Source organism: Temnothorax nylanderi, unplaced genomic scaffold (genome assembly GCF_030848795.1).
Source record: "Temnothorax nylanderi isolate EJ_2023f unplaced genomic scaffold, tnyl_v1.0 TNYL_tig0133_pilon, whole genome shotgun sequence".
Taxonomy (NCBI): domain Eukaryota; kingdom Metazoa; phylum Arthropoda; class Insecta; order Hymenoptera; family Formicidae; genus Temnothorax; species Temnothorax nylanderi.
This window is the reverse complement of record NW_027249195.1, coordinates 377,004-399,168: the sequence shown is the minus strand read 5'-3', so window position 1 is coordinate 399,168 and position 22,165 is coordinate 377,004. Positions and strand designations below refer to the sequence as shown.

The following is a 22,165-nucleotide window of genomic DNA, read 5'->3' as shown; positions in this document are numbered from 1 at the left end:
AATCTTCCTTAGATTAAAAGCTTTAAAAAAATCTCATCGAATCAATATTTGCCAATAAGAAGTTTCTTTAACCAGGAAAAGTATCTTTATGTATAAAATCCTCGAACTTTCAATCGGAAAGGACATATCCCCGAAGCTATTGGCAATAATCGACGGTGCCGCGAATCGATTTGCGAATCTCGCGCAGGATCCAGCCGGATTGTAAGTCGCGGAAAGTCATTCGAGGCAAGACATCCGCGGGGCATCCCCCGGATCAACAAGTGTTCTCTCTCTCCCCCGGCGAGCGTGTACTTCTATTCACGATTATATTGATGTCAGTCGGGGTTGCTGGTGGCGCAGGCGCGGATCTTCCCCCGGATCGGGCCGACGTCGGGCGGGGGTCGTACGAAATGGTCGATATTTTAGCTATAGCCAGCGGGTGGTCTACGGTGCGCGAGACGCCTCAACGAGATCGGGCAGTCCAGTCTCCTTATATTCGCTGTTACGAAAACCACCCTTGGTCGTGTGCCGTGCTGGTCAGAGTGGTCGCGAGATATATCGCGAGGGTCGCGCGTCGTCACGACGAAAGGGAATATCCGCCGTCTGGCGCTTGGCCGCCCCCGCTGTCGAGACCCCCCCTCCTCACGAACCCCCCTCGTGCGTTAAATATTAATCGATCGGCGGACGAAGCGCAGCGCAGCGCGTGGTGCATCCCGATCGTCGAGTCGCATCTCACGTCGACAGCCGACGGGCGGGATCCGTGCGGGATTTCCCACGACCGCAGCGAGGAGCGAACCCGTCGTCCGCGCGAAGGGAGACAGCTTCCTTCCCCCATCTCCAGGGAGTGACTCTTCCAGGTGACACATCTTTAGGCACTTTGTACGAGAGAACTCGCTCACGATACGATAGTTAAAGAGAGACTTGAGAACTTGGCGAGAGGGGCTTTCCTCGAGAAAAGTTAACGCGTCGATAGCCTGCTTATTGATTTCTCTTTATCTATCTCTCTCTCTTTCTCTTGCTCCCGCTCCCGCTCTCCCTTTCTCTCGCTCTCTTGGTCTCTCGTGACCTCTGCCTCTCTGTTATTTCAATACTGTCATTTCTGAATATTCGCGCCTTGATTCTCCACCCTTTCTTCTCCTTCTCCTAGTTTTACGTGAAATGTATGCTGATGCGGTACGTGAATTGGGTACCGTTTGTCTATTTTACACCTGTCTTCTCTTTCTTTTCTCTCTCTCTCTCTCTCTCTTCCTCTCCCTATATATATATATATTGTTTAACCATGTTTGTCGTCTAAGCCTTTTTTCACACATTATCCTGCAGCTTATGGAAAGTTTGATCCAATATACGCCGCACGGCGATAAAGTCTATTTCATTTTCTCCTCCCCGCTTCTTGTCAGCCGTAAAAACTGCGGGCACGATCGCCTGGCCTTTCATTCACTCGAACTCACTTTCTGCGTTTCATGCGACGCCGTAGAGTCGTCGTGACGTAGGCGACCACGCTCTGGCCACTTCCGATCAATTCCTCGTTCGACCATTTATCCGTTTCTCCGCCGTCTTCCTCCCCGTTATTACCAGCGCTGAGATTTCGCGGAGAATCGCCCAGAGTCGTGAACATTTTCGCGCGATTCTTTCATTAATTATTGAAGTTAATGAGAAGTGGCGAGGTGAAAGAACAGGCCGATAAGTTAGCTCGCTGTTATCCAACACCCAGCTGAGTATCGGTCTCCATAATCGGGTGCGTTAACTGTCAGAGTGATTTTCCTAGATCTCCGAACGAAGAACAATAAATCCTTCAATCTTTTCAAAACTCTTGGTATGAACGCCATAACCAGCTCATTTTTAGACAATAAATTCATAAATTAGAGCAATAAATTAATAAATTGACATACATTAATAAAAATTAATTAAAATGCGACATGATTCGCCGTCGTATATTATAGCAAGTATTTTTTTGTATATAATTTCAATTTTTATCTCAATTAGATTATCTTCTAATTGTTTGAAAGTTATACCGGGCTATAATGTCAAAAAAAAATTGAAGGGATCAATTGTATTCTCATAGGAGAGCCATCGCTCGACGTAGTCAGCTGAACGTCTCGAATTAATTACTCGTTCCCGACGTAGGCGCGCCGAACGGCTGTTGAAAGACTTTACTTCTTTACGCTAACGCGCCTGCCTCTGACGTAAACCGAGGCTCCATCTTCCGTCGCCGTTCATTCTACGGATGCACTGAAATCGAAACTATGTATAACTACGGACGGGCGCGCGGGCGGTGCGAGAGCACGAGAGAGCGTGGGTTGGCAGCTGGGCATGACAATCGATTTGCCTCCGAAAATATTTGCTCTCCCTCGCTGGCTCCGCTCTGTCGTCGTCGGAAATCAATGGAATCGAGCGTGGTCGCGGATCGGACGATCACAGATCCGAGTCGGACGACGCGGATAATGACGATGAGCCGAATCGAGTCATTGCAAAATGAATTGCCGAAGGAGACTAAAAGAATTCTCTTTCTTTTCGTCCTCGAATCTGTCTTCACGTAAATTCCAATTTCGGATTTATTATATCGCGACTATTATACACTTCACTGGTTTTATGTGCGTCGTAGTTGTACATTTTATGAATACGAATAAAACTTCGCGATCTTTGGAAAGTAATATTAATGCAGATTTCAATGAGAAACTTTAAACAAAAACGCCCGGCAAAATCTGGGCTTTGATTAACCAACATGTAAAGAAGTAGAACGACGAAATATCGAGTAAAGTTCTTAACCAGCGAAGCATATTGCTACCAACCGCGATGTATTCCTGTAAAATGAATAGTGAAATTGTAATTTCGAGCGAAAACGAAGGTTTCGCCAAGAAAGAAATGGACTTGTCCCGTCGTCGCCGCCGTCGTCGTCGTCGTCGTCGTACATACTACATACCATCGATTTCAGTATCTACTTGACCTCCGTAGAACGTAGAACGCGCGTCGCCTCAATCATCATCTGTCCACCGAAGACACGCTCAATTACCTACCGCCATCCGTCACGGAAATTGTCGTAACACTGTAAAACAATACCCGCAAGTGGTGCGCGTACCTGCGCTTTTCTTTTTTTTTCCACGCGAACCGACCGTTGTTAACGTTGACACAACACATACGGCGCCGATATCGTTATCGCACACGGAAAACCTTGTCCTACTTTTCCTTTAACCGTGCCATGTAATGTACGTGCGCGGGCGTTATGTGTGTGAGTGCGTGACGCAATCTTCCGGATGAGATTTTATCCTCTCCCTTTTACGCCTCGCGAAATAATTACGTGCAGTGCTCCCTGTGTAATTGTCGCGGTCATGTTGTCTTGATCGTATCCGTTTAACGCGTCTGCAAGTCCGAGCAGTGATATATATACACGTGAAGACTTTTAGAGAACCCGCTAAGAGATAATCTGCGAGTTTGATCTGTGATCTGGCCTCGAGTTCCTCCTATCGAGAATGTCGAGATGCCAGTAATGTTTCAGTCCATTGTTATTGCCGGGACGAGAGAGAGAGCGAAAGAGAGAGCGAGAGAGAGAGCGATAGAAAGAAAGAACAAACTGCAACGAAAGGTGACACCTCCGTTAATTACTGTCACGCTGAATAGATTAAATGTCGTTCCGTTAAAATGAATTTTCCCTCTTCTGGTAGGCTTAGCCTATTTTCGAAACAGATTATTTCGCCCAAGCGAGTTCCGAAAGAAATATTGTAAAGTAGAAATGTGTCGTACTGCATATGATTTAAATAATTTAAGTAATTTTACGTGCATATTACTTGTTTTTTTATATTACTTTTATACAGGACATTAGGACTTTTTTCTGATATACTTCAATATAAGCATCATTGATCTGCGTTTAATGTAACGTTTCAATAAATATCATAATATTCACGAATATCTTTTTCGCCGAATATGGAGTCAGAGTTCTCTTAACAAGAATGTTAAATAATTTTCTATTTATAGACTATAATAAAAATAAATATTCTTTCCTGAGTATATCTCTAGCAGAGCGTTATAAATACAAATAAATTTTAATTCCTAATTTAATTAAGAAAATATCAACGTCATAAATGTATATATAAAAAAATAGCGCAAGAGTTTTCGCTTAAAATTTCTGGGAAAAAAAACAACAGATAAGAGACTTATTCATTAACGCAACGCCGAAGAGCCAAACGACAAAAACAAATTAAGGCAACACGAACGCGATCGTACGCACCTGTGCGAACCGCAGACTATCGCCCGCAGTAGGCCCGATTATCGTCGTTGACACGTCGTCGCGCGTGCGGAAGCAATACAGTGAAACAAGAAACGGAAGATAGAACCGCGAACGTCGCCACGTCGTTGATCGCTCGTTGGCCAGTCTCGCTATTCGAGCCGAGCTGTATAATTTCGCATTAACGCGATGCCGTTTGCCGCGGACGGAGTGCGTAATTCCTTTATCATTCAGTCCCTCGGATTCTTCTCAGTTAATTAATTAAGCACGTCGAGTGAGAGGAGAAATGATACATTGCATTTTGCGTCGCGTCAAAGAGGAGGGAGTAGTGAATGTCGAAAAAAGTGGTCAACAATAATCGACAACAATAATTGCATCGGCGTAAAAATCTGCTGACCCGAGGGAAGATTGAAACAAAGCGCAGTGTCAAACAAACATTATTAAATAATTCTACCGAAATAAGCTGTTAAACACTTAATGAAACAATTACTTGAACAAGATTAGAGGAAGGCAAGGCGGTTGATGAGTTTTAGCTAACGAAATGAGAGGCAATTAATAAAACGGTAAATAAATTACAGACAACAGAATGAGATGAGAGATGACTGAGATAAAATGGTTAATAAATTGCAGTTAATAAAAAACTAGGGCGGAGAGACTCAGAGATCGATCTCAAGAATGTGATTGAGAGAGCTGCAGTATAAGGAAGAATGTGAAGGGACACACAAAGAGATATTCGTTCAGGTGTCACATTGATGTGACGTTTGAGATGTCGAGGAGATGCGGGAATGCGTCCTACACGCCGGTTAAGGATTCCGTTTTCGAGCTACGCACGCGGACGGTTCGGATGCTGTCCATCGTCGACATTACCTCGCAGAAGAATAATCCGGTATCGGAATATCGACTCGATATGTATCCGTTAGCACGAATGCTGTTTCGTCGGGCGAAAGGCGAAACTAACTAACGAAGACGAAACGCGCGAGAAAATTTAAATGGACTTCAATTAATACTCACACGCGCGATAAATCTCATAATCGAGTAATTTAGTCGAATTTTCCGCTTGTAATTTCAGTTGAGAGATTTATGAGAATAATTGCATGCTAAAACGCTAACAATAAGTTGACGAAACGATCGAAAAAAGCTGTAAAACGCTTTAATTTTTTGTATCTTTATAAAAAATTCCATCATGTTTTTTTTATTATACTAATTGAAGATATAATATTTTAATATTTAATAAAAAGACTAGAAAAGTTTTTAGAAAAGATTTAAAATGCTAAAGGTTTTTCAATGCCTTTTAAAATCTCTCAAATGATCGACTTGTGATTCGGCGATACCAAAAAAAGTGCATATTGCAACTACTTTTTTCAGCGTTTTCTATCACATACAGCTACATACAGTCACATACAGTTATATGCAGTTCTCAATTCCGCTTTTGTCAGAAGCACGATTCAAAAAAGTATTGTAACTCGAATCCATGTGCAGTTAGGTATTTATTGTATATTTCGCTTCTGTTATAACTGATAAAAGAGAAACTTTCGGAAAGAAAGACTGTTCGACCAACAACAATTCCCCTGAAAAGTTACAGTTTTGCAATACTTTTTGGTGCCGTTGAATTGATTCCAAAACTGACTCTGCGAGATACCAGAGTAAAGCTCAGTTTCTCTCGTGTGGCTTGACGTGCCTCGTACTTTTCGATATTTTTATCCAACGTTTTCACGAACCTGACCAAGCGATCCGACAAACCGTGACGAATTTTGCATCACTATAGTAGTAAGCTCATCTATTGCATCGAATACCTTCCTCTTGTCCATCTCGTCCCATATCGGAGCAACGAGCAGTTTTACGACGTGCACATGCAAAGCTAATCACAATATAGCAAGCCTCTCGTATATATTCTTCCTTTTAAGTCACCGATCTATAAATAAATGTTACAAAACATGAAGAAGTATAATATGATACTTCCATAATTTTTATAACTCCTAATCATATAAATTCTGAAAAAAATTATTCCTAATTTAGTTTTAACTTTTAATACTTAGTTTTGATCTTGCAATCGAATTCTCTCTTACAATTAGAAATATTATATTTAGGAATTGATACGCGCGAATCCTTCGCTCATGATTTGATTAATTCACGAATGTTTAAATTCGTAGATCTAAAAATATAAAAATTATCTGGATTCATAAAATAAGCTAATACGAATAATCCCTTCGCAGATGGCGCGTCAGGATGGCAGGGATGCCGCGGATCAAAACTTCGATTACATGTTTAAGCTGCTGATAATCGGCAACTCGTCCGTCGGAAAGACCTCCTTCCTCTTTCGCTACGCGGACGATTCCTTTACCTCGGCTTTCGTGTCAACCGTAGGAATCGACTTTAAGGTGAAGACCGTCTTCAGACACGACAAAAGGGTCAAGCTACAAATCTGGGTCAGTATATGCACACGACGTGTTATGTGCACGTATAATATAATTTCCTGACGAAAAGCAGCCGTTGCGTGTTTATAATATTAACATGGATTTTTCGAAATTCATACACTTACTTATTAAAATAATGACTTGCCTATGTAACGAATATATAATTTTTTGAGTTATTTCTTAATATATTTTAAGTAACGTTCCGCATGTTATATTATTTATAATGTAAAATTGCGCTGCTCATTAATTGTTGTAATCTTTACAGGATACAGCGGGTCAGGAAAGATACAGAACGATCACGACGGCCTACTACAGAGGCGCGATGGGTTTCATTTTAATGTACGACATCACAAACGAGGAATCCTTTAATTCGGTACAGGATTGGATCACACAAATAAAGAATTACTCGTGGGACAACGCCCAAGTGATTCTTGTGGGCAACAAGTGCGATATGGAAGAGGAGAGGGTGATCAGCACCGAGAGGGGTAAACAGTTGGCGGAGCAATTAGGAGTACGATTCTTCGAGACATCGGCCAAAGAGAACATTAATGTCAAGGTATGTCACGAATTCAGAATTCTGACCAACTATTTGATAAATAAGAAGCACACATTTCATACTTCTAAAAATTTTGACGAATAAAATTGCATATATGTACGTATATAAAAGATGCTTTGAGTTTTTGTTGCTTTTCAATTAATATAAAGTAATATAAATAATCATAACTATTATCTAATTAATAATTATTTAATTAACATGTCTAATTAACAACTTAAATGTTCACAATGCATTTTTTTTTTTTTTAAGTAGAACAGTCTTGTAGCAATTTTGCTTCAAAATGTTAATTTTATTCGGAGTCAAATTTCTGTTATCATGAAAAAAGTAATTTTTCTAATTATTTTGTACACTAAGAAAAAACTTCTCTGCATTTTAGTAAATATTAGTTTACATACAACCGTGACTCCATTTACTAAAATGAAGAAAATTTTCCTTTTTATTAGTATATTTTTTTCTCAGTGAATACACATATACTGATAAAAAGGAAAATTTGCTTCATTTTAGTAAATGGAGTCACAGTTGTATGCAAACTAATATTTACTAAAATGCGGAAAATTTTTTTCTCAGTGTATCCATACGCAACTAAAATTAATATAAAAATTGAGGGAACTTTTAGATCTCATTTTCGATCTCTGACACGCTTCCAATCTCGCTTTATTGTGTCTCGGAGAGTAGAACGCGAACGCGAGGCATATCGATCCCGCCTTTCACGAGGTCACGTAGATGATCGATTCTCTTTTTCTCTCTCGTTTCGGCAGGCAGTGTTCGAACAGCTGGTGGACATAATATGCGACAAGATGAGCGAATCTCTGGACAATGATCCGACCCTGATGGGAGCGGGCGGTACGGGCCAGGCCAAGGGCCAACGACTCACCGATCAGCCGACCAATCCAGCGAACACTAACTGTAATTGCTAAAAAAATGCGACGACACGCAAAGGGGAGGGAGAAAAACGAGAGATCGTATTTTGTGCGTGTGTCTGCGCGCATCTGTGTGCACGTGTGTGTTACGTGTGTTAGATAAGGCTAAAAAAAGGAGAGAGGGAGAGAGAGAGAGAGAGAGAGAGAGAGAGAGAGAGAGAGAGAGAGAGAGAGGAGAGAGAGAGAGAGAGAGAGAGGAGGAGGAGGAAGTGTCGTGTGCGACGCTGGTGTGTTAACTAGTCCACTTACTTCGTCGTTCCCTATCGTTACATTATTTATTTCAAAATTCGCCTTTCGTTTCTTTTCACCCTTTCTCGGCGCGAGATGATATATATGAATAATGTACGCTATATAAATATACATATATATATATATAAACATAATGATTGTGATCATCGAGGTGCGACCGAGTTAGCTAACGGCCGTCAAATAAACGGTCGTAGTTTTCCTTTCAGTTCATCTACTTGACGAAAGTCAGGGACTTGACACAATTTCCGAAAATTCTAATTTCCATGTTGCAGATACGATATATTAAAGGCGATCAAAGGCGAAAATGCGCCAATTGTTATGTTTTCATGATCAGAAATAAACGTCAATTGTGATGATCATATACATTCACGCTCTTATAAAAATTAATTAAACTTAATTGGAATTTAATCAACTCTCTATTTCCTTCTGGGAAAACAAAAGAGGCGAAAGATCCAATTGAGTCGTAGTTAGTATTAGTCATCTGGATAAAAATAACCTTCGGAGCAACAAAAGAGAATTTCACAAAAATATCTAATTCAATCATACTCTTTTCGTAGTACTTTTCTATCGACAAAATAAATCGTCAATTTTACATTATGCCAAAATAACTGTTTTTTATTGATTATTTCGATTCATGGCATACATAAGGATTAGCTTGACGTGTCTGTGGCATCGAGATTTGAAACCAAAGGGAATGATGCATGTTTTGATTTCTGTTAATGAAAGGGAGAGAAGATAGACGCAAACCGCGAGGGGAAGAGATTGGACGAAGGTGCATTTTGTTTTGCGGTTGATAATGATTAATGACGACGATTGTTATAGCAGGGACGATGTTGCTCACTCGATGTTTGGCACTGTAGACTCACGCAAAAGGAAGTGATTCCATATGTCTCAAGTCCGTGCATTAAGTAAGATACGCCCAGGAAAATCTGACAATAAGCGTCAATCACTCGACCAGACTCCACAAGATTTCAAAATGCCGATCAATCAGAGGCATAACAGAGTCGAATTAACCCTTTGGCTCCTTCTGTCTAATTTGATGCGGACAATGCAAGTAATGTTCACGTTTTAATGTCGCTTCGAAATTGCAATTGTAAGCTGGTTAGAAAAACACATTATTCAAGAGAATATTTATATTTAAATATTGTCAGATATATTTAATATTTACCCACACAGCACACTTTATCTGAGGGACGTCCTACAGACATTTGGGATATCTCAATAACCGGTGGATATCCAGTGGATATCCAATATCCGGTGGATATCCAGTGGATGCACAAATGTCCCTCAGGATATCCTGTGCTGTATGGGTAACGATACTCTGTAACAATTAGTGACATTATTGCGGCAATAAAGGTTCAGCGACGGACGTAAGCACGTTTAAATGTTCACGGAGACCGAAGGAGTCAAAAGGTTAAAAATAATGTAGAAGCGATACGATACGTGAGCACGATTTGCATTAAGTTTACATTAACATTCGTTATAATTGAAGCGGTGAGTTAAATAAGTCTGACAATTGATAATATAATCGGATACTATAAACTGAAAAATTGTTCAAAGATTGAAAATAAAAATATTTCAGCGAAATGCTTTAAAAAAAAATGTTTAAGTAACGTGCCTATTTCTAAAAATAAACGTCTTATTCCCTAAAGCAAAACATCGCTGCATCCAACTTTTTTGGCACACATAAAGCGCTTTGTTTCAATCAAATAGTATTCGATTATTCATGCGCAATCGATGATTCACTGACACACACTTGGCATGTAACTCTCGTAATTTATATAGATACAAAGTGTCTCGATGACGATAATGACAATGGCGACACGCAACGCCGACATGCACAATTTATTTTCGCTCATGAAAATTCGAGTATTTAAATCCAGCGAATGTTAAATTGCGTTTTTTTCGTTGTGACTGAAGTGTATCGTCGCAGACGTTTTAAGCGTCCTGTTCAGATTGATTATAATATCGAATCTTGATAATATCATGAAAATATCTTGAGTACACTATCAATACTTATAATTGTATCTTTATTTCATTTCACGTTATTCTTCGTGTTTCATACATTGAGAAAAAAAAGTTGTTAACTTGACTAAATATTTTCAACTGGATATTATTTTTCTAATTAAAATATTTACGTATTTAAATTAAATACGACATATTAAATCTAGAACATGACGTAATTTGATACTCAAATACCTAAATATTTCAATTTAAAAAAATAATAATCAGTTGAAAATATTTAGTCAAGTTAACAACTTTTTTTTTCTCAGAGTATAAGTTCTTTTACTTCTCATTCAGAACAAAAACGGACATTTGTTAATATAAAGATAAAGGCACGTTAAGCGACAAACTATATCGCAAAAGAAACTCAATTTTATAGTTCTTGCTGTGTGTAACTATCCGCACGATTATCTATTAAGCGACTCCAGAACGACAAGGTTGCGAGAGGGAGAGAATATCGTTTTCGCGGTAGACCGTAAAAAATGTTATATTAAATCCCTGAGTTTTTCGAGAAACGCTCTGTCAACGCGATATATCGTGTAACGATTCAATATAATTATCGGTCAGCCAATTCATATTGTATCGACCGTAATGGCATTCTTCGCGAAATTATTTAAGGTAGGAGGCATTAGCGAGCATTATTACCGGGATCGACGAAGGTTGAGGTCGTAACAGGGCCGGATACAAATTCCGCTATACTGTAAATCATTCAGAGGAACCAGCAGCATCGATCTGGCGTCAATTATCGAGGAGTGCCGGCGTCCCGCTTACTATACTTCAGTCGTCATCCGGCGTTAAAACGTACTAGGTAAGCTGCCCTCTGTACATAAGTGAGATAATAAATGCAAAAAAGGTATCTATATCATGTATCATTGAATCTGTAATGAGGTGTAACGTACGCGTGTAACTTAGCCGCGCGGATTTCTCGCGGGCAGCACGCGGCACGCCGGAGATCACGCGGCCCGCGACACTGTGAGTGCACTGATCAATGGTGCAATTAATCGATCGCGAACCGTCGCGAATTAGCGAACTGTCGACAACGAATGCGTTTCCTCGTGCAACCGGGGAACTGAGAATGAGAAAGAAGGGACGACGGGAGAGGGAGAAAAAGAGAAGAGATGTGGTGTGTGTAATAAAAACGCGTGTTCGAAAAGCGCGGCTGCACGGAAAAAAAGACTTGGTTGAGATAAGAGAAAAAATGGTCGCCTCGACCAAGTCTTGGTCAAGGCGACCATTTTTTCTCTTATCTCAACCAAGTCTTTTTTTCCGTGTGTCATATAGAGCAGACGTAGAGGAGGGGTTTAATTTCGACGAGTTCGATTTTTGCTATAGATACGGAAAGATTTTATGCCAATTATCGCGTTTCCACTTATATACAGATAAGCAGAGATCGTTCCTACGTCTATTTTTGTCTACAGTATTAAAATCTGAACTCGTTGAATTTATACGGGATTTCAATCTCTGTCTTCTTCTATTTAGGTCTCTCTCCTTTTTCTATACTTTCTTCACTTCGAGTGAGACAAGTCGAGGGGAAAGTAAGAATATGAGATAAAATAATTATATCATTTTCCTTTTTTCAAAAAAAAAAAAAAAAAAAATAGAATTTTAAACGTGCAATATAATATAATTTACAGCACTGAAATTTACATAAAATTGAAAATACAAATATGATGCAAATTACATGTAATTCAATATGAAATACATTTACAAAACAAAGTATTTTCAATTTCGACAATTCAAATTGTAATAATTGGAAAGATATCTCGTGTTCCTACTTCCTTCTCTTTATGCGCATATTTTATTGGCGAGGAGAATAAGAAGAACAAAAAATGCAAGTGTAGAAAGCGCAGGCAAAGAGGACCGACCTATCGATGTAACCCAAAAATGCTGATCAATAAAATGGCAAGAAATTTTTCCGGCTGTCGCGGGCATCTGTATGTATGTATCGTACGGTGTGCAAACTGTACTATATATATACGCCTAATATTAATAATAACTACGTTAATGATAAAACAATAATCTACCAATACACTCCACACACATAGTGCAAGAGCAAACACACATACGTGGAGAAGAAGAAGGAAGCATCACGTCGCAGGCGTCACATTGAGAGAAATCATTTGTATAACAGAACAGTTGTACTCTAAAGTAAGCTGTATAATTGTAGCAAAAGTCAATCATGGATGTTTTCAACGACTGCTACGTCGTATATGTTAATTGTACGTGTATATGTGCACAATCCGTTAACGATGCAGACCCCGAGAGAAAGAGCGCGAGAAAGAGAGAGTGAGAGAGAGAGAAAGAATGAGAGAATGTAACACGGGAATTACTTTGAAAATCGGACGTAGCGACAAATGTAAACGATATATATATATATATATTTAAAACAAAGAAATGACGGAGAGAGCTAATTGTGAATCGCGTGTATTGCATATGCATGCGTTATGTATGCATGTAGTGCAAGCAGGCGAGAGAAATCGGTGAAAAAAAAAGGAAAAGAAAGAAATCAGCAGTGGAGTAAATCTATAATTTGTGCAACACGTGTACAAATCATTGACAAACAATTCGGAGGACCAATTGGTAGGTAGTTGGCGCGGTCGCGCTTGCGATCTTACCCAACCAGAGAGATACTCGATTAGTCTTCACCCCAATCCGCCATTACTGTTCGCCCTGCAGAAAAATTGGCGAATTGGGATTAATCGAAAAGACTTATAAAACGGAAATAATTTCACACTGTTTTCAGTCCATTTATTTCTCTCTATTATAGAAACGTGCAGAGAAATACGAATCTGCCTCTTAAATTCCGATCAATTTAAAGATTGAAAATCTGGAGAATATTTTCTGCAGAACAACCGCGTTGATATCAACCATATCATCGTATCAACCACTGAATCCTCCGATAAACTCGCGGAATACTTTTTCGCGGAATATACGTAATCTTCGTGATATATCTTCGTAATATCTTCGCTCACGTCGCAAAAGAATTATCGGGTGTTTCTTGCCAGAAAACGCCGAGAAGCGACACAGCACCATCGATTCCTCGCGCGACGTGCGAGCTCGCGACTACATTCCTGCCTTGCATAGTGCATATCACGAAAAGCTTTCGGTCGCCGTCGCGCCGATCGAATTGCGATTTATCGCGTTGGAGTGCGACTTCCCCTTGGGATTGGCGCGATATCGACGGAGACTTCATTGTACGCCAGTGTATCAAGCATCGATCGTATAGACAGAGCTTAATTGTATAGAAACAAATACAGTCAGCGATCGATTTTCTCCACGGGAGTAACGTTGTGCACGCTTCTTGCGTTTCTTTCTCCAACGAACCTGCTCAATCGAGCGCCCTTCGATAGATGGAAGGTAAGAATAACGCGAAATTTCTAAGTGAAAAGTTATATAAAATATTAATATATACGAAGACATTAGAATATTTGCTTTTATTAAAAGATTTCAGCGACTATGCTATTTTGATTATCTCAACGAATTCGCGATCGCTAAGCATAATTATTTAAATAGTCATTTAATATGGAAAATGAAGGGAGTTTTTTTTACGTAAGTCGCCTTATAGTTTCTTTCTATGCTCAGCATACATTGCATTTTGTGTCGTGTCAATGGGAAAGAAATAATGAATGTCGAAAAAGTGATCGACAATAATCGACAATAATTGCACCGGCGTAGAAATCTGCTGACCCGAAGGAAGATTAAAACAAAACGGAATTATTAAATAATGTCAAACTAACACTATTTAATAATTCTATCGAAATAAACTGTTAAATACTTAATAAAATAATTATTTGAGTAAGATTAGAGAAAGACAAGCGAAAGGTTAATGAGTTTTAGCTAATGAGATGAGAGGGCAATTAATAAAACGATAAATGAATTACGGAATGAGATTAGGGATGACTAATTGTGAGATAAAATTGGCAATAAATTACAAAAACTAAAACGGGGACTCAGAGATTGATGTGACAAGAATGTGACTGAAAACTGCAGTAAATGAATGTGAAGAAATACAAAGAGATCGATCGGGTGTCGCATTAACGTGATATTTGAGATGTCAAGAAGGTGGTCAATGTGTCCTATTTCGTTTTCGAGCTACGCACGTGGACGATCCAGATGTTGTCCATTGTCGACATTACCTCGCAGAAGAATAATCCAGTATCGGAATATCGACTCGATATAAGTATCCGTTAGCACGAGTGCTGTTTCGTCGAGCAAACAGAGGACTAACTACGACTAACTAACGAAGACAAAATACGCGAGATAATTTAATGAACTTTAATTAAGATCCACATGCGCGATAATATTGACGATTAATAAATTCCATGACCGTGATTAATTGAATTTTCCGCTTGTAATTTCAGTTGAAAGATTTATGAGAATAATTACATAATAACATAATTAATAGCGCTAAGTTGACGAACGACCGAAAAAATCTATAAAACGCGAATAAAATTTAATTTTTTGTATCCTCATACAAATTTTTTTCATATTCTTTTAAGATTAAGAATTGAAAATATTATAATATTTTGGCATTTAAAAAAAAGGCTTCAGAAAAGATTAGAAAAGTCTTTAAAAAAGATTTTAAATGTCAAAGGTTTTTCAATGACTCTATGAGATACAGAGTAAAGCTCAGTTTCTCTCGTGTGACTTTACGTGTCTCGAACTTTTCAATATTTTTATTCAACGTTTTCGTGACTAACAATAAGCGATTCGATAAACCGTAAAGAATTTCGCATCACTAGTAAACCCAATATATCGAACATCCTCCTGTCCATCTCATTCTATATTGAGCAACGAGCAGTTTTATAACATGCAAAGCTAATCACAATATACAAGCTTCGTATATCTTCCTTTCAAATCGCCGATCCATAAATAAGTATTATAAATTAACTTTCATCAGTGCGATTAATATTTTATGATGTAATTAAAAGTGGAGCTATTGATCGCGTAGTAGCTAATCGACAAAGATCAGAATTGATAATGTATCGTAAAAGTATAAATTAAATATACTTATAATAATTACATAAAAATATAAACTAAACACTATTTTTAATGCAATAAGATTATATAAATTTATATGCATAGAAATAAGCATATTTTCAGTAAGCATTTGTCGATAATTTATCAAAAAACAATGATAAATCATGAAATTTTTTTGGAACTAATTTGATAGACATATGATAAAACTCGATCTTTTTTCAATAGATCAATGCGATTTTTTTTTCTCAGACGATGCACACAATGTTTAAATATAACAAACGAGTAGCGGCGATAATCACAAATACTCTGTCTCGTAAAAGTAAGACGCGCATATCTCATCGAAAAAAACGATTTTTTAAATTAAATAATAAAAATTCTGTAATCTATTGATTAATCAATAACAATATTCACTGACATATGAATTTAAATGGTTTTGTGAAAATAGTATCCCTCTTAACCCTTTGTAACTCATGTTATCAAAAATAAAAAATATGACAACTATTTTAAATTGATTTACAACAGATAAATTCATGATTTAGAATGTTGATGGACACTTTGCCGGTTTGTAACAGTATTGTTACCAGGAGTTACAAAGGGTTTTAAAATTAAGAATATATTCATAATTGTGATTATTATGGATTGATAATTAATTCATACATTAACCGTGCAGAATCATCATGTCGAAGATAATAGTGTTGTGTACGATCGTGTGCACGTGGGCTAGCCGCCCAACAAACTACTTTTAATAACTACAAGTTTTTAAAATTGTTCCTACTACGGAGGCCCAAGTCAATAAATTACAATAGCTGGAAGCGATTCTCGATAAAGCTCCGCTGGATTAAACACACTCTATAATGTCTACAATTATTAATTATGAATTCTGTTATTACATGAAAAAATAATTCCAACTTTAGTTTCAATATTTAATTTTAATCTTGCACTCAAATTCTCTTTTGTAGAGATATTAAATTAAAAAATTAATAAAAAATCCTTTATTCATAATTTTTTAAATTCATAAATTTTGAACTTTTAGATCTAAAGTATATAAATTATCTGCATTCATAAATTCTGTATTACATAAAAAAATCAATCACACTGCAATTTAGTTGTAATATTTAATTTTGATCTTCCAATTCTCAAACTCACTTTTAGAAATATTAACTCCAGGAATTAATAAAAATTCTTTACTTATGATTTTATTAATTCACAAATTTTTACATTCATAGATTTAAAAATATATAAATTATCTGAATTCATAAATTAAGTTAACACCCCTTCTAGGGGATAATCTGGGTGGATAATCCCTTCGCAGGTGGCGCGTCAGGATGGCAGAGATTCCGGGGATCAAAACTTTGATTATACATATTTAAGCTGCTGATAATCAGCAACTTGTCCGTCGGAAAGACCTCCTCCCTCTTTCCCTACACGGATGATTCCTTCACCTCAGCTTTCGTGCCAACCGCAGGGATCGACGATGAAGACCATTTTCAGATACGACAAAAGGATCAAGCTACAAATTCGGTGTATAATTGACGCGTTATGCACGTCATATAATTTCCTGACGAAAAGCAGCCGTTACGTGTTATAATATTAACATTAATTTTTTTTTAATGTATACATCTATAGTATGAATTAAAATAGTGACTTGCCTATGTAATGAATATATCGTTGTGAGCTATTTCTTAACTGATATTTTAACACAATCTGTCTTATACACAATACTTTTAGAAATGTCGCATTGCAAGCATACGTTCCGTGTATTATAATGTAAAATTACACTGCTTATTAATTATTGTTATCTTCACAGGATACAGCGGGTCAGGAAAGATATACAGAACGATCAGAACGACCTACTATACACAGAGACGCAATAAAGGTTTCATTCTAATGTATGACATCACAAACGAGGAATCTTTTAATTCAGGATTGAGTCACACACAAATAAAAAACTACTCGTTGGATAACGTCCAAGTAATTCTCACGGACAACAAGTGCGACATGGAAGAGAAGAGGATGATCAGCATCGAGAAGGGTAAACAGTTGGCGGAGCAATAAGGAGTATGATTCTTCGAGACATCGGCCAAAGAAAACATTAATGTCAAGGTACATGTCACGAACTCGGAAACTGACCAGCTATTTGATAAATAAGAAGATGCACATTTCATATTTCTAAAAATATTGACAAATAAAATTGCATACATGTATATAGAAGATGCTTCGAGTTTTTTCTTGCTTTTCAATTTGTATAAAATAATATAAATAATCATAACTATCTATCCCATCTAATTAGTAATTGTTTAATTAACATGTCTAATTAACTGCTTAAATGTTCATAATAAATTTTTAAAAAGTAGCACAGCTTTGTAGCAGTTTAGCTCACAAATGTTATGTTTATTCGGAACCAAAATTTCTGTTTTTCAAAAAAGAAATCTAATTTTTCTAGTTATTTTAAATCTATACACAACTAAAGTTATTATAAAAGTTATATGAAAACTTTTAGATATCTCATTTTTGATCTCTGACACGTTTTCAATCTCGTTTTATTATTGTGTCTTGGTATTATAACGTGAACGCGAGGCGTATTGATCCCGCCTGTCACGAAGTCACATAGATGATCGATTCTCTTTTTCTCTCGTTTCGGCGGGCGATGTTCGAGTGGCTGGTGGATATAATATGTGACAAAATGAGCGAATTTGTGGACAATGAACCGACCCTGATGGGATCGAGCGGTACGGGCCAGAACAAGGGCCAACGACTCACCGATCAGCCGACCAATCTAGCGAACACTAACTGTAATTGCTAAAAAAAAATGTGACGACACGCACAAAAAAGGGGAGAAAATGAAAGATCGTATTTTGTGCGCCTTTGGCCCTTACGTGTGTTAGATAAAGCGAGAAAAAATGAAAGAGAAAGAAAGAGAGGAAGAGGAAGTGTCGACGCTGATGTGTTAACTAATCCACTTACTTACGACTACATTCCTGCCTTGCTAGTGCATAAGAAAAGTTTTCGGTCGCCGTCGCGTCGATCGAATTGAGATTTATCATGTTAAAGAATGACTTCCCCTTAAATTAGCGCGATATCGACGAAACTTCATTGTATCCACATCATCCACGTCAGTGTATCGAGAATCGATCATATAGACAGAAGTTAATTGTATATAGAAACACAGTCAGCGATCGATTTTCTCCACGGGAGTAACGTTGTGCACGCTTCTTGCGTTTCTTTCTCCAATGAATCTGCTCGATCGAGCGCCCTTCGATAGATGGAAGGTAAGAATAACGCGAAGAAGATAGAGACGGCAAATATTTAAGTAAAAAATTATATGAAATATCAATATATTACGAATACATTAGAATATTTGCTTTCATTAGAAGATTTCCACGACTGCTATTTCGATTATCTCAACGAATTCAATCGCTAATTGTAAGTATAATTTGAGTAGTTATTTAATGGAATCAAGTATAAGTTATTTAAGGAGTCATTTAATGGAAAACTGAGGGAATTTTAGGTAAGCCGCTCCCCTTTCTATGTTCAGCGTAGAAATAGATAGAAGTGCGTCATTGAAAATGCGCGTATTACCCTCTAAAATTACGTGCGAATATAAAATTAGCGCTCGGAATCCGGCAGTCCGTGGTAATTGCATCCAATCTCATGACACTATATATCTCGGTGCTGAAAGAACACGTCTTGCAAGATCAGCAAGTAATAAAGAGGTAATCACATCGGACGGAAGAGAAGTTCGTCATTCGCCCAACTGCGCACTATTTTCTACCTCGTTAACCTTATTTGTGAATAATCTTTAATTACTCAAAAAGATGAATAATAATTCGATAAATTACTGTCATTTGAGCGTTACATATGACAAATATCAGGTACAATTTTAGGTACAGTTCTACACGTGTCAAATATCTAATTTTACATCAATTTGCTATTATTGTTATCCCAAGTAAAATTTCCAAATAATTGAAACGTTGATCGTTGCCGTTAACAAAATGCAAAATGCTCTTCTACAGATCCATCCATTGAAACTTATTATCTGGCAAAACTAATCCTATTCTTTTTTCGTATATAGAATTTTTTCCGTGATTGCTGTTTTGTAATAAACGTCATAAAATCGATAAATCAAGGGACTCTAAAATTTATATACCAAAGTAATCATGGAAACACATTCAAATAAATTTATGAGCGATGCAAATGTCGTTGTAAGTAAATTCGACAGGAAGAAAGATGTCCTGGAAGTTGGCAATCTTCCACTTAAATAAAATTTCGACATTTTTAACGATTGCCATCATAGATCATCAAAATATTCATCACGTTATAATGATAAATACAGCGAATGTACATACATATATAACAAAGATTAAATTGTGAGAACAGAAATTATTTAAAAATTAACAAAAGTTTCCCATAGAAAGTTCTTTACCTATCAAATTATTTTTCTATCTAAAATAAATATAGATATATTTATGAATATCATATATCTTACGTATAACATTTATCTGTATCAATTTATACATAATAAGTGTTTGATCGAATTGGTTAACATTTAAATGTTGCAAATGTTGATGTATAATCCCTCGTAAATATTCGCAGAATATTAGCTCATTATATCGTATGTACGAATTAAATAAGGCGCATCGACGAAGTAAATCGAGCTTTAAGGGTGAATAAAAGGTAAATAAGAGAGTTGTTAGCCGCTGGCCTTGGACATCCAAAAACGTGGTGACGTCGCCGTAAATAGATTCTTGGCATCAGACTGACGATGCAGAAAGCTTGATCCTCGCTCGCGGGTCCAGGAAAAATCTGGCGCCCGCAGCCAGACGACACATGCACTCGCGTTGTTGGCCCTGCGCGAGGCATCCTCGTCGCGTCCTCGTTACATACTCGATCGCCGCATAAGGAAAACGCTCGACATTGGACCTCACCCTACTGCACCTCTCTCTTTCTCTCTCTTTCTCCCTCTTCTGCAGAGGTATACTCGACGACGAATTCTCATCGCGGTATCGCGACGCGATGTACTTTGGGAGTTCCTTGGCAACTCGCTGCAACCCGACTCCGTCCCGCCCAGAAACAAACGCTAGCATTGTAGCTGTTTCGCCGACGATTGAAAGTCGAGATAAACAGTTACGCGATAAATCATTACGCGATCATGAAGACATCCAGGTACAGGTAGCTCCTTCGAATCGCATTGTGTGTGGCTTTTGACATTTTAGAATAATTTAAAAGAGATATGATGTTGGAGTGATAAACAAAATATGTTAAATATACTATTCTTGTTAAAATTACTTTGTTTAAGAATATTGAAAAATATTACATTGTTTAAAGAAATATTTTATACACAACATTAACATTACATATAAAATTCATATGAATCTAAACTTCTGAATCAATTAATACTTGTTCTTATAAACGGCTCTTGCCATGATCATACAAGATTTATCATCATTGCATATTTAAATCTTTGAGAAAGTTATCAGATTTATTATTCTCACAATCGTTACGCGTTTTCAGAAGTATAACAGATTTTTAGATACTTTATGAAACAAGTGACAACTTTCTCGATAAAAGTTACATGATTCAAGATACGTGGAACGTATGGAATGGGACGGTAGGCAACTTTTGCACCTTTCTTTGAATATTTAAAGGGGATTGTATATGAATATCTCTCTTTGAGAGAAGAGAGACCCTGTCGTCTTCCAATAAGGTAAAAATAGTCGATAGGCATTGACCCACAGAGAAGAGAGCCGTCGATGTCTACCTGGCACGATGTGAAGCGTCGGAACTATGGATCGCGTTTTTTCACTCCCTTCTCCCTTTTTTGCATAAATTTATTAGGGAGAAAATATATAAAAAAAAAAAAGACTACCCAATTCCACTTTATAAACATCTAAATAAACATCTAAAGCGCCTTTTAAATAAAACGTTATTCAGAGTCTGACAATTAAAAACTTGTTCTTAATTCTAACGAATATCACATAATAGATTCATTAAATTTAAAATTTTCGAGCTGCCATAAAATGTCGAAACCAGTACAATATTATTTAGGCTGCGGTCCACTTGACGCTACAAATACTTTGGAGCGTTCTTCTTCTCCTTCTTTCTTCATTGAAAGAAAAGAGAAGAGGAATGCTTCGAAGCATTTGTAGCGTCAAGTGGACCGCAGCCTTAATGAGCGAATTAAAACTTTTACTTTCGTAAACGTTTCTCGATATAATCGGCTAATTTTTTTCCATAAATTTCTAACTGTTTCTTTTCTTTACGAAAATTCAACGGTGCTCCACTTTCCTTAGTAGCTCCTTCAGATCAGAAACTATTTACTCTCTCTCTCTCTCTCTCTTTGACATTACCGTTAATGAAAAATCGATACCAAGTTAGTCAAAGAATCCATAGGTGAAAGACGACGCGATAGAGGTCACGCTAGAGGTAGCGCCGGTAATCTCGTTACGACCGTCACATGCTCTAAGACTAAGACGTGTCATGAATTAAAAAAAACAAGGGACACGAGTTGTCGCTTGGGCACACCATTAACTCCCAAGGCTTTGTAGCAGATGATTAGTTTTTCATTGCCATCGTAGTCGACGACGGCGACTAACGAGATTGTCTCCGGAGTGCAGCGCACGAAGAGCCGGTCAAAAGCGAAGTCGTTATACTGGATTCGGGGGAAATTGGGTCGGTCTCTGTAACGCTTCGGCGTCGCGGCCATATATATCTATCGAGTTATAGGAGAGACTCGACGGTGAGAGAGAGAGAGAGAGAGAGAGAGAGAGAGAGAGAGAGAGAGAGAGAGAGAGAGAGAGAGAGAGAGAGAGAGGGGGGGGAGGGGGAGGTGGAGGTGAAGAGGTTC

At 37.7% G+C, this 22,165-nt stretch overlaps 1 protein-coding gene across 3 annotated transcripts; it reads left to right on the top strand.

Annotated features, from left to right (window-relative positions):
• Nucleotides 1-419: 419 nt before the first annotated feature.
• Rab3 (RAS oncogene family member Rab3) lies at nt 420-13,623 on the top strand. 3 transcript variants are annotated; one of them, XM_071714045.1, is made up of 5 exons: nt 3,666-4,761; nt 4,829-5,084; nt 6,412-6,624; nt 6,878-7,168; nt 7,927-13,623. In XM_071714045.1, exons 2-5 carry the CDS (start codon nt 4,965-4,967, stop codon nt 8,083-8,085), a joined length of 783 nt encoding a protein of 260 aa, XP_071570146.1. In that variant the 5' UTR covers nt 3,666-4,761; nt 4,829-4,964; the 3' UTR covers nt 8,086-13,623. The 3 variants fall into 3 exon arrangements, with proteins under 3 accessions (XP_071570148.1, XP_071570147.1, XP_071570146.1); XM_071714047.1 differs by lacking the exons at nt 3,666-4,761; nt 4,829-5,084 and adding an exon at nt 420-836; XM_071714046.1 differs by lacking the exons at nt 3,666-4,761; nt 4,829-5,084 and adding an exon at nt 3,058-3,559.
• The last annotated feature ends 8,542 nt before the right edge of the window (nt 13,624-22,165 follow it).